The 14,223-nt window shown below is 38.0% G+C and overlaps 1 protein-coding gene across 1 annotated transcript in view; it reads right to left on the bottom strand.

Moving 5' to 3' along the window:
* CNOT1 (CCR4-NOT transcription complex subunit 1) overlaps positions 1-14,223 on the bottom strand; it is a 113,257-nt gene that overhangs the window by 8,772 nt on the left and 90,262 nt on the right. Inside the window, 13 exon segments of the mRNA XM_027618770.2 lie at positions 699-800; positions 2,167-2,284; positions 2,476-2,639; positions 3,625-3,873; positions 6,052-6,283; positions 6,900-7,069; positions 7,174-7,282; positions 7,993-8,135; positions 8,918-9,109; positions 10,235-10,354; positions 11,142-11,246; positions 11,339-11,479; positions 12,129-12,425. Of these exon segments, the coding sequence (XP_027474571.2) occupies positions 699-800; positions 2,167-2,284; positions 2,476-2,639; positions 3,625-3,873; positions 6,052-6,283; positions 6,900-7,069; positions 7,174-7,282; positions 7,993-8,135; positions 8,918-9,109; positions 10,235-10,354; positions 11,142-11,246; positions 11,339-11,479; positions 12,129-12,425 (2,142 nt within the window).

The raw sequence follows: 14,223 nt of genomic DNA, 5'->3' as shown, positions 1-14,223 counted from the left end.
GAAAAGGTAAGCCACAAGAGTGGGAAATGTCTGATATTGTATAAAACAAAAGGCTTATATCCAGAATATATGAAGAATTCCTATCAAAAAAATAAGAAAAACAGATAATCTAGTGGAAAGATCAGCAAAAAACTGTAAAAGGAACATCACAAAAGTATACCCAAATGGCCAATGTACTCATTAAAAAAAAAAATCAAGGCTATGCAAAATAAATCCACAGTAAGATCCTACTGCACAACTGCCTAAATGGCTAAAACAAAAAGCAGACAATACCAGGTATACATTGGTGTAAGAGTTAATGGACACACATAATTTTGTAAAACTAGCAGTATCTACTAAAGTTGAACCTATGATTACCCATACCCTGTTTGGGGACTGGTTATGAAGTACATCTGATTTTTGTACTTTTCTGAATATCTGTTATCCTTTAAAAACTTAATAGAAAAATTGGGGTACCTGGGTGGATCAGTTTGTTAAGCGTCTGACTTCAGCTCAGGTCATGATTTCAGGGCCCTGGGATCTAGCCCTACATCGGGCTCCCTCTCTCCCTTTCCCTCTGCCCTTCCCCTCCACGTTGTCTCTCAAATAATTTTTTAAAAAAGCTTAATAAAAAAAATTAGGCCTCATATTCCCAGTTGACAGCGTTTAAATAATTTTAAGTTCAAATTATTTTCAATTTATAACTGCAAATTAATTACCTTATAGAGGATTTGCATAGGTTTGGTGAGTTCCACATTTCTAAGGAAAGGCGCTAAATATTTGAATAAATCAATCAGTAGCTGTGCATACATAGGCCATCCCTGAAAGAAAGAAATATACATGAGCCATAATTACACTCAGCTGTTGTTCTACCACCAAAAAGCTGCCCAAGCAGCTACACTGTGACTTATCTTCTTCATACTAATATAACTAGATAATGCGGACATAAGTACCTCAGTTAAAGACTGGCATGAAAAAGGAGTAAGAATAATTATGCCAATAGTGAGAAATATATTTAAAACAAAATGGCTCCAGGGGTGCCTGGGTGGCTCGGTTGAGCAACTAACTCTCGATTTCGGCTTAGGTTGTGATTTCAGGGTCAGGAGACCTAACTCCCTGTCCAGCTCCCCACTCAGTGGGGAGTCTGCTTGAGTTTCTCTCCCTCTGCCCCTCCCCCCACCATGCTTGTATGCACTCGCTTTCTAAAGATTAATAAAATCTTCAAGGGGGGGGGTAGTCTGGGCCTCCAGAAATTTCATAGAGAGATCCTTGTTCCTATAAGCAAAATTTAAAGAAGACAAGGAAACTTTGAGAAAATTTCAGACACAACACAAAACCGTCAACTAAGAAACTGACAGAGGTCTGTTTTAATTCCTTCTTTTAACTAAGTCCTAGGTCTCAACCATTTCTTTTCCCACTTCCAACTCCTGTCCAATAACCTGATCCAGTTTGCAAAAAGTTCACAACACAAATCCTCTTATTTTCAACCAAACGTGGCCTGTCATCATCTCCCAATTATACAAATTATGTTCGTTTTTGGACAATTTTATTATGTTACTGTGTTCCTTCTCCTGGAATACCAAATAAAACCCACTCCATTTAAGGATTATCTCACTTTCTTTTTTTGCCAACCACATAAGTAGTCACATTTTCTTCTTAAGGGCTAATCAAGGATGCTTTCTACAGTATTCATTTGCCATTTAATTACAAGATGGGAGAGAAACCTCTCATGTTAACTGTGTTTATTTGCAATTACACTTTAAAAACTCTTTACTAGGACTTGACCCTAGTTTCTTCAAATATAGACCAGTGGTCTTCATCACCCTTGAGAGTGAGAGCTTTAGCATTTAGAGTGAGAACTTGTAAAACTGGCAGGTTCTAGAGCTCCATTTGGTTTTATATAAAGGTTCTCCAGGGTTTTGACTTTTTTAAAAAAAAGTTCTTAAGTGAGATTAACACATGGCGCTCACAACAGACTTGGAGGAGCAATACCCTAATCACTGAAGAATGGCCTCTAGGCAGAGGCAGTCAAGTACTGGTTAAATCTTCTCTGTAACTTTCCTATACATTAAATAATTCTTGGCTAAGCCTGGAAGAAGTATGATTATTACTAAATGACTAAGAGTGCTAATAATAAGCTCCAAGTAGTTACAGTCTTCATCTGTAGGAGATAAACTGCAGCCACACCTTCTGCTGTGGCGTATGTGCCAGCATTCTTGCAATAAATATCCGATGAGAGATCAGTTCAAGCCAGGCATACACAAAGCCAGGAGCTTTGGTAGGCCTCAAGATGTGGAATGTATTGCTGAAAGAAAAAGACCTTCGTCAGAAGCAAGGTCCAACTTAAATACAGTAAACACAGCAATGTAAGTAGAAAACATGTAGCTATTTTTCAAATCAACATGCCTCAAATCCACAAGAGTACTATTTCTCAAATTTTACCACTAAAATAGCAAACCTTAACGAGAAATCTCTATTAAATTCACTAATACTCACCAGAAAGCTGTAAGTGTCTGGAAATTAATGGTTTCCAATACATGCTCAGGTGCATTGAGTTCCAAGAGCAGCATGATAAAAATCCGATGGTAGGGAAGCTGCTGAAATTCACTTTGCCGAACATCATGATCTTGCAGGAGAACTCCCACTACTATACCAAGGACCTACAGAGTACACAGATTAGAGCCTGTAAATCATAAAGATAATTCACTTACCACTCACTAGACATGCTTTCTTATTGTACTCTTATGCCCCACATTAAAGAAAAAGATATATGCCACATGAATACACAATTATATGCTGGCAGCTAAAGGGGCCCTACACTGGTTTGATGTGGCCTGCAGAATTTTGTATTTTCTCTGAATTTCAATAATCTTCGGCCAGAACTGTATACTCTCCACAAACCCACTGGTTTTCCTAAAGCTCTAAAAATGAGCATGGTACATTATATTCTATTATGTTAATACGATCTAAAAAACCTAATTCTTCCGGTCTGATGTGCAGCTGACAAGAGGCAACATGGTTTATACTTCTCTTGACATTTAGTAGATGGAGGGGCCAGGGACGATCTTAGGCTGCAGAAGTGTTTCATACAAAGAACCATCCTGCATTCCACTTGATTTTCCCACTGAAGAGTGAGGGACAGGGTAACCTGTGTGTAATTACCCAAGACCAGACTCCTAAGTTTGTTTTTGCAGTTTTAATAGTCAAACTCCCAGAACTCCACTCCGTATGTCAAAACAAAACTGTATTTTGTTCCTTTTCAGAAAATCAAGACAACTGCAATGTTACCCCTGGTGTCTGAGTTGCGAATCTATTTATTATCAGTGGACACGTCTAGCCATCCCATTCACAGTGATTCTGTATATAGGCGAAAATTTTATTTTATCTAAATATCTTCCAATGTAGTCATTACCAAACATTAACATACTGAAATATGCTCTTCTCCCCCACCACCTTGGTTCTTTTAGTTAAAAGTAACACACTCTTCTAAAATTTAGTGATTATGTTTATAATACTACCTACGAATTTAACTTCAGGACAGAAAAGGGGATGTTTACAAAATGTTCTGGGGAACAGGCTGGGCCCTGAGAACCACTGACACAGATTTCAAGTGTACCAAGACTAAGGCAAAAAAGAAGTTCAGACCTTGTTTAGCAGATTAATCTTTGTGACAGTGTTGGTGGCCTCCCCTGAGTGCTTTACTAGCAGTGCAATGAGTCGGACAAAGGCATCCAGGTTGTGATAGCACTTGGCTCGGATCATGGTGGGATTAGCAGCAGGATTGTGCTGCTGCTCTGCCTGAGCACGGTAACTGATTTCAACACACATTTCAGTACACAGACGAAAGAACCTCGTTATGAGGTCATCAGTCTTCAAGATTCCTTGCTGGTGCATCTACCAAGGGAACAACAACAACAACAAAAATATATATAGATAGATACAAAAAGCACAGTGAGATAATACACATAAATTTAAAATTTTCATGCTTAAGAGGTATTCTCTCATTTATTCCTTGTCACATTTCTAATTCCTACTTTTAAAAAGGTGTCATGAAAATGACTTCTCCATTAAGGACCCATGACAGAATTCTTCAGTTTTAATTTTAATGGAGAATAGAAAAGAGGGAAGTTGAGAAAGAGATAATAACATGATGATTTTGAACAAGAGTCCACAGCCAAATAATGTGGAAATTTAACTAGGCAAATAAACTAACTTTCAGGAACCCACTAAAATCATATAAAGACATTCTAGCCAATTCATATTTCTCCCAAGTAGGAAATTAAATGACATATATTTCTATTTTACTTTCCCACAGAATTTAAGATAATTTCTTGCAACTGACTCAACCAATAACAAAATTTTTTAAACTCCAACTAGCTGCAACAGGAAAATCAAGTAGTAATTTGTATAAGTGTGTATCAAAGAAAATTCATTTTAAAGTATATTCAGTTTAAAATAAAATGTTGTTTTAAAGGATAAAAGTACAAATTTTATGACATATATTTGGAAGTGAAGCAGAACAGAGAAGTTATTTGGCTAGTACAAGAGGAGGAGACCGTTTAGTAAGGGTTAAGGCTGCAGAGGGAGAGGGAGGGCAGTGCTTAAAGAAATCAAGCCCAGAATGAAAACTTAAGCATTATCTTGGAAACTTTAAAACAATTTCACTGTCCCGTGATAAGCAATAAAATAAATGAAATGACATTAATGTACCCTAGGCAAGGTCAGCAGAGAGATTTTGTACATTGAAATCTGAAAAACTAATAGGGGAAGGTAACGAAGGCAAACTGCTGTGATCAAGAGGGAGCGCAAGGAGGAAAGAATTCTCAAAAGGATGCAAAAGAGAACAGAAAAATATAAATTATCCTTGTTTAAACAGAGAGAAGAAACAAGAGTAATTAAGCCAACAGAAGAGCTGAGACAGGTGCCACATCCATACCCATGAAATACTGATGATCACAAAAACCAACTGATTCAAAGTTCTTCTATCCAAATCAGAAATCAAACTATAAATATTCAATAACGCCTTAGCAATGAGGTATATTTTAGAATTTTTTAGGGTACAGACCTACTTTGTATGATTTATTTAACTAAGGTAACATTCATCTTAAAAAGTAAACCCAATTTCTAACTTCTAAAATTCAAATCAGCTCTTCCACAGTCATTTATTTGATAATAGATCTAATTTGCAATCTTTCTTTGGTAGCACTCCTAAACTTTCATCTCAATTTAAAGAAATGTAACAGTCAATCTGCAGAAATAAGCAGATAAACAAGTATCTCTCCCTGAATAAACATTACAAGAGTTCCACTAAAGGAATTCTAAGGCCAGATCAGCGCAAGTACCATTTTTGCCATTAAGTAATATGATTAGGACACAGTGACTACTGGGTATGAATCCCTCCCAGTGGCTGAAAACAGACAGTAATGATCAACAACAGAATGCTAAATGGTACTACAGCTCTCTTCCTACATTTTCGTCTGTTCATCTTTCCAAACCTAATTATTCTAAGAACTTCTTTCCTAACACTTTAACTTGAGGTACAATTGAGATCAAATCGAATGAAAATAAATACTGGTAACTATTTTCCAAAATAATATGTCAATCAGTTTTAGGTAAATAAACTACTTAATTTAGAAAATATAATACAAGGCTCCACCATTTAAATATTTAAGTTTTTTGTTTTCTTATTTTTTTAAAACATGAGCTATTATGAAAATTTTATTTATTAGCCCATAATCCCCGCAATTATTGATTATCAAGCTAGTAAAATTACGACATACATCTGGCAATTTCATTATTCATTATCTGATCCACTGGACTTTATAACTATGACAACTGAAATGGAGTAAATAGAACTAAAGGGGACATGAAATGTTGAATTTACTGGTTAGGGTCCAAAAATGAGGAAAGAAATAGGCTTTTTCAATTTAACAGAGTAATGATGACAATTTTTGGTTAACATGAGTATGGAGGTAACTGTCACCACAGGTACATAATACTGAGCTTAAATATCGGAGGCATCACACCCTACTTATGTTGAATAAAAAGCACCTTTCTTTCCAAAAGCTCTACCTGTCCAACAAACGCAGAGAAAGCTTTGGTACTGTCACGGCCAGCTGCTGCTGAATGGTAGAGATTCACCCATTCCCTCAGAAGATATTCTGCCTTCTCCCTCAGACCTGGAGGATCATCGTACTCTGAGGCTTGAGAGATTCCAGAATGCATCATAAAGTTAGGGCCTCCATGAGCACGATCAATCATTGCTTCATAGTTGGATCGCACTACTTCCATCAGCTGGGGCAATCTAGTACAATAAATCCAGAGTGAAAATCAGTCTACTCGTGGTTATGATTTCACACACATACATCTGGACAATTTGTAAAGAGAAACCACAACAGTGGTTTCCATATTTAAACAAAACTACCCTTGGTCTCTGTTTACTCAAAAGCACATAATACACAAATGACTGACCTTGGTTAAGCCACTTCTTGACCCCCAAAAATTGTGCCTGTTGAAATGGAGCTGATGTTCATAGTCAACAAATATTCACTGTGTGCCTACCGTGTGCCATGGTTTGTTATTTATCTTAATCTCAACAATTCTTTGAAATATTATTTCTATTTTATTCAAGAACAGGTAAGTCAACTTACCCCTAAAATCAAATTTTAAAGCAGCAGAGCCAGGGCTTAAACTAGGGCTCTTGACACCAAGTCCAGCACTGTACATACTGCTTGCCCTACAGCAAGAAGGCTTGGCAGTTAGTTAAGCTTTCATACTTCAAGGGACATTAGCCCTCACTAAAGCTTCCCACATATTGTAGGTACAGTAGTTTTAACAAGTAATATTAGTAAATCTGCACTCATTGCTAAAGCTCCTTCACAGTCTGAATATACAAAGATCCCAAAACGCTTCATCCTCACCCTTCTGGAGCATTGCCTCTGGAGTGAGCATTAATCCTCATGAGAGTTTCAATGGTGTGGAATAGATCTGCCTCAGTAACATGAGCAACACTCCTTTCATCCACCAACAGGATTTTTACCAATTGCATAGCAAATGCCACGGCCATGTAGTTTAAACCATTCTCCATTGACTGGCAACACAGAAAGCACAATGTAAGATAGACAACCCTAATAGCAAACACACTTCCCAACTAACCAGAGTACCTTTTCCTGTTTAAGAAAATTCCTTCCATACCTGAGCTAGGTGAAGATCATACTGCTGCATATTAACCAAATGATTGCGAATGAGCAACTCCACTGCTTCCACATTGTATTTATATTCATCCCGACATTCAATTAGGCACCTAGAAAAAGTATTTCTTTAAAGGCCTAACCATGCTGTATCAAGTAAAATAAAGAATCCATTTTATTCAATGGTAATTTGTTCCAAATTAAGGATGCTTTGAGAACCAAATGCAAATTAGTATCTAAGATTCAATACAGCCAATAATAAAGTAGGACAGCCCAGTGTTAAAACTCAAGCTTTCGGGGCACCTGGGTGGCTCAGTTGTTAAGCGTCTGCCTTCGGTTCAGGGATCGAGCCCTGCATTGGGCTCCCTGCTCAGCGGGAAGCCTGCTTCTCCCTCTCCCACTCCCCCTGCTTGTGTTCCCTCTCTCGCTGTCTGTCTCTGACAAATAAATAATCTTCACCCCCGCCCAAAAAAACACCACTCACACCAAAAAAAAAAAAAAAAAAAACCTCAAGCTTTGCTCTCAAAGCCTAGAAAACAAAGCATTCCGTCTAAGACATTGAAATATTTATATACAAACACCATTGCTATGAAATCATTGAAACCTTTAAAAACCAATTTATCCCCCAAAGCAAGGTACTGGTTTTCCGTATTTATCATGGGCACCAAATGGGAAAGGGCCAAGCAATCACCTATTCTCACTATTCAGAATTGGGACAAATGCCCCACTTACCTTCCAGAAAAGGGGAATCTCGGGACATAAACAGGGCACGTATGTTAGAAAACAGCCCAATAAATAGTACTCTTCTAAGATGGCTACTGACCTCGTGATCTGTTTGTTACACCATGGAGACCCATATGCCCGGCCATCTTGAAGAGCTTTTAAGACCAAAAGGTGGCACTCCCTGTAGCGTAGCAATAGGTCAGCATCAGCACCACTTGTGGCATCCAGTAAACCCTCTACAGCCTATGGAAGAAAAACAGCATTCACAAACATGGAAAATATAGTATATGACCCAACTATGAAAGAGAAAAACCAAACCTTAACAAAAACTACAACATATAAAAAACAAAAACAAAAACCAAAAAAACTACAACATAGCTTCTGAAGCCTCCAGTTAACAATGTCTGCACTCATCAAAACGCTTTTCACTTACCCTAACACAAAGTTCTACCTAGTTTATATTGTGTTCTTCACATGAAAGGCCCCACTGTCCTACACAGTCAAAATCCAATGCTCCCCGCCAACCCTCCCACATCACCCAAGTACTTGGGATCAACCTATTCCTCCAAATCTGAAGTGCTATCTATTAAAGTTTCTTAACTTATTATTTTCAAAAGATTTTAATGAAAAAAATTTTTCCCACTTCACCATCAGTAACTGTCACAACTACGTTCTACTCTAGAGAAAACTACCTGCTTATTACCAAAAAGAACTTGTTTTATCTAATTTTAAAATCTTAAGATAACCTAAGGAGATGATTGTGCAGATCACTACATTTACCTAGTAGTCTATTCTTAAAAGTAACATTTAAGGGGCACCTGGGTGGCTCAGTCATTAAGCATCTGCCTTCAGCTAAGGTCATGATACCAGGGTCCTGGATCGAGCCCTCCATCGGGCTCCCTGCTCTGCGGAAGGCCTGCTTCTCCCTCTCCCACTCCCCCTGCTTGTGTTCCTGCTCTCGCTCTGTCAAATAAATAAATAAAATCTTTTTAAAAAAAAAAAAAAGGTAACATTTAAGAACTAACCTTCTGGAGCAATCCAAGAGCAGCTATGGCATCCCGAGAGTTTCGAGATAATACTACAACCTCCAAAAGACTTCTAAGAGCCTGAGCTTGAGGATTCATGGCCAACGTTGGTGGGATGGCATGTAGGTGCTGCTCCAATTCTGTAATGCACTTATCATAAATCTGAGCTACATCATCTGTTGCCCAAGCTTGCTGTTTTAGAGAAGGAAACAACCAAGAAAGCGATAAGCAAAAATTTTTAAGATTTTTCATTGGCTTGTACAGCAATTAAAAAGACTTTTAGTATGTTTACTCCCCTGAATTTTTTTTTTCCCATCAAAATGTAGCCTTCCTGAACTATCCAATCTTAATAACATTAGGTGGAGCAATGCAAAGCAGGGATGAGGGGAGGGGTATTCCACTTGACTGAGGAAAACCCATCAGACATCAACACAATCAAGTAATCAAAGCAAGCAAGATAAATAATGGGATAGGATACAGCCGAGGAAATTAGGTAATACAAACCATGGAAAAATAGAGTGCTGAGTTCAAGTGTCAAAGCCTGATAGAATAACAACAACACAGCATCATTTCTGTGTTAAACCTGTCAAAGATGCAGATCTGAATCTATTCCTAAGAACGTAACTGGACAAACCCAAATCAGGCCATTCTAGAAAATAACTGGCCTATTATCTGCAGAAGTGTCGAGGTCATGAAAGATGAGGAAAAAGTGATATGCTGTCCCAGATTAACCTCAGTTAAATTTTAAAAATATAACTAATTAAAATGTATGATTCTGAAATAGGTCCTTTTACTATAAAAAGGTGATATTGGGATACTTCATAAAACCTGAAAGAGGTCTAAGGATTAGCTATTAATGTATCAGTGTTAACTTCCTGATTTCAATAGCTGTACTACAGAATGTCTTTTTAGATAACACACACCAAAGTCTTCAAGAGTGATTGGGTCATGAGGGTCAGTATCTTATATTCAAACAGTTCAGGCGGAAAATGATTCCCCATTCCTACGACTTCAACTTTTCTATAGATAATTATTTCAAATTCTTAGAAAATGTTTTTACAAAAAACAGGTGAAACCATGGGGATCATCATGTAAATTCCTCTAGTCAGTCAAAACATGAAAATCAACCTCATGGGTTTAAAAAAAAAGTCCCTCATATGCCATGTTCATCTGATACAAAGAATACCTATAATCAACAACTGTAGTTAAGTTTTCCCCCTATAACTTAAGCTCAGAGGAAGCAAGTGACAGATTAACAGATAAAAACATTCAAATTACAATGTAAAATATTCAATTTAATCCAACCCAACCATTTACCTTCATGGGCTGAGCTAAAAATCCTGTGGGCTGACTTAAATCATTTGTGGGCAAGAAGCCAGGCACATTGCGTGCAAACTCTTCGTAAACAGCCAGCTGCTTTGGGTCTACACCACCAACCTGGAAAGAAGAAAACCTATTTTGACAGGATCCTCTTTACAAAACTGAAGACAAGTTTTTTCAAACTGGAAAGTTTGCATGGGTAAGCACAGGGGTTCTGAGAAGGGACACAGGAGTCACAACATACTGATGCTGCATGCGTGATTAAGTACGCATGCATTTGACCCAATTCCCAGTGTTTCCCCTTTCCCTGAATCCTGTCAAGAGTCCCCTTCATTTATAAATTCATTTGAGTTTTTCCACTGGAAAATGCCTCAAATAGGACCATACCAAGTGCCATTCTCCAATGGAACTGGTAAAAATGATCATATTTCTCGTATCATCTTCTCACCAACAAGTAAATAGTAATAAAAACTTAAGTACCAGAAGGGAAGACCAAGTTGTAAAAACAAAATCAGGGACATGAACTACGGTAGCACTTCAACAACTGGGAGGTGCATACATCTAAGGTTATCTTTAAAATATATAAATATACAATATATAAGACTGTATCTTTAAGTAATCTCTTAAAGTAATTTTATCTTTAAGTAATCCCTCATGCGGAGCTTGAACTCCATCCCTGAGATCAAGAGTTGCATGCTCTACCAACTGAGCCAGCCAGGCACCCCTATCTAAAGTTATCTTTATGCCTTCTCCACGGGTAGCCTTCAAATGATATGCTGCTGAGGTGGGATCTGTTTCAGAAACATTTAACATTTAACCTCACTGTCTTAGTCTTGGTGAAGTTTAAGCAACAAGAACAGAAAGAAAAAGATGGGCAGAGAGAAACAAAGCCCCCAATTCTCACTTTCAGCCTGATTTGCTCTGGCATCCGCTCAGCTTGGTATGTTAACACAACAGGATCACAGTACCTGCGCCCTTCTTGCCTAGCATGTTTTCTCAGCTCAAATTCCTGCAAATAAAAAAAGTCACTGAGGTTCTTGTTATGAGGCATTTTCTTAAATAGAAAAAGAAATACTTAAATGGCAAACGCTAAACACTTACAGTTGCTAATCTCTTGTCCATCTCAGGGCCTGCTTTTTCTACTGCAGTCTTCTGAATGAAACAGCAAGCTAATTCACAATTGTCCTGAGCTAACTGAGCAGCTGCCTGATCCATCATTTCCCTTTGTTGTGGGGATGCAGTCTATTGGAAGGGGAACAGACAAAAAGAAAACAATTTAAAGTTTTCTGTGGATGGACAAGACAGATAAGAAAACAGGAAATACAGTGCCTATAAAAATTTTAGAAGTTTTGACTCGACTTATGACTCATTAGCTGTGACCATGAAATAGCCTAATAATCATCTTCATCTGTATACAAGATGAAAATACTACTCACCCAAAACATTTTACTTATCAGGCTATTGTGAAAATGGTGAACAATATGGGAACAGTAAAAGAAAGTCATTATTAACCATGACATATTAAGACCCCAAATTAATAACTGAGTTGAAGAGTGTGTGCTTGTGTATGTGTGTACATAGTCACTTTCCATTGTTTTGTACTGTCTTATTCCAAGTGCTTTAATCAACATCCTTCAAGATTGTTAACTGGGGCATTTTTTAAAATCCTTCCTTTTTTTAAACCAATAAATATTTGGATATCTATTGTCTGCCGAACACCGTGTTGAGGACATAATAGTGAACAAAAGCGAACACGATGCTTCACCTCACAGAATTTACAATCTAAGAGAGAGGAAGATATCAAACCAATTTGGTGATGTGCAAAGAAAAAGAACCTCTTTCAGACAAGCAGTAACGACTGTGTACTACACCAAGAACATAATCAACGTACACGAAGGGCTGAGGCAAAACTGTTTTTCAGGTTGGTAGATATGCTCATTAGCAAAGGTTCCCTGCAGGTAATCATAGCCATTCCAGCTGTTAAGTTACGCATCATGTGATGAGCCGCTATTCGCATTCGAGATTCCTCAGAATCCAGGGCAAAATCCTTCCTGACTATTTGCTCACAAGTAGTCATGGCAATCTTAATTGATCGATCCACCACAGGATGGACCAGCTCCTGGACAGCCCGTTCAATTGCCTGGCGCACACACTGCTTCAACTGTGGATGGGCCTGAAACAAGGGAATCTAGGTGCGAAAAAACAAGTTAAGTCAACAGCTTGTTTAAGTAAGACAACCCAACTTCCATCAGTAATCACACCCAAGATTTTGAAACTTGCTTCAGTATTAACCATTAACTACCAATTTCTACTTTAAGTTAACCAATGAAAAACACAGGAAATAGAAGCTAAGCTACAAAGAAAGCAGTATTCAGTATTCCTTATGATACATAATAGGTCTTCAATTTTTTAAAAGTCTGATGGGCAAACTTTTTATTACCAGATGCATTACATGCTTGCTTAGTTAAAATTAAAATGTGGCTTAAATACTTTTTTTTTTTTTTTTTAAGATTTTTATTTATTTGAGAGAGACAGAGAGAAAGCACACGAGCACATGAGCCAGGGCAGAGGCAGAGCGAGAAGCAGACTCCCCGCTGAGCGGGGAGCCCAACGCAGAGGCTCAATCCCAGGACCCCAGGACCATGATCTGAGCTGAAAGCAGATGCTTAACAAACTGAACCACCCACGCGCCCCATGTGGCTGAAATACTCTTAAAGTGATTTCTTTAGTTGGAGAAATGCAAATCAAGTTTATAGAGAAAAGGATTTCTTAAAAACAAAACCAAAAAAACACAAAACATTACTACAAGTAATTCCTCAGAATAGCAAACATTTACACTACCATAGACTGAAGCCATTTTGGTTCACCTGAAAGACTATTTCCAATCTTTTATCTCTAATACCAACTATGCCCTAATACTCACTTGGTCTCTCTAACTTAATGACCTTGTAAGAAATTTTTACAATATTCACGATGGATACATAAAAGTATTCAGATTATTGACAGGGGAACCACAATTTCTACATCTAGCCCCCACCCCCACCAAAAAACACAGGACGGGAGGCAGGTTAAAATATCTCTTTCAAAATCCTTTTATGCCCTTTAAATAAAAAAAAGGCTCAATGTACTAATGTTACTCCTGTATTTGTGAACATTTTCAGTTTCTAAAAAGCGAAGACCATGAATACTCCAAGTATCTGATTCTGAACAACTGTTAAGCAGAATCAAAGAAGATAATCGTCACTCTGAACATACAGAGTAAAATACTACCTTTTAAATATAGGAATTTTATGACTTCAAACCAAACTTCCTCCTAGAACCAGGCTACAGAAATATAACTTAAGTATTTTTTTTAAAGATCTTATTTATTTATTTGAGAGAGAGAGAGAGAGAGAGCGAGCATGAGAGGAGGGAGGGTCAGAGAGAGAAGCAGACTCCCTGCTGAGCAGGGAGCCCGATGTGGGACTCGATCCCGGGACTCCAGGATCATGACCTGAGCCGAAGGCAGTCGCTTAACCAACTGAGCCACCCAGGCGCCCTTAAGTATTAAGACCTACTTCTAGACCCTGGCCTGGAGATTTTACATACACACAGAGGAATCAGCTCAGTTCAAATTATCTGCCAAAACAAAGGGCATAATGCAAGGCTAACAGTGGCATGATAATGAAAATAAAGAGCAAAAAGCTATGAACACATCAACGATCTTTTGACCTGTGGAAGGAATTCCTGGCGATTGTGATTATATTGCCAGCTGACTGATATCTGAGGGTTTGGGTATGAGGAACAAATATAGATGATGTCTAGTCACAATAACTATTTTTAGAGTAGAAAAAAATCTAAGCTACACTACACAGCAGTTCCCAATTCCTGCTCTCTGCACAAAAGCCTACAACCTAAGAATCCAGAAGAAAGGGGAAAAAGAAACGTAAGGTGACCAGTTTATCCTGTCACAAAGCAGGAATTGGGGGATGAAGCCGTACGTACTT

The sequence above is a fragment of the Zalophus californianus genome, chromosome 17, assembly GCF_009762305.2.
Source record: "Zalophus californianus isolate mZalCal1 chromosome 17, mZalCal1.pri.v2, whole genome shotgun sequence".
Lineage (NCBI taxonomy): Eukaryota > Metazoa > Chordata > Mammalia > Carnivora > Otariidae > Zalophus > Zalophus californianus.
Note: the sequence above shows the minus strand (reverse complement) of the source record. Positions and strands in the feature narration are given on the sequence as shown.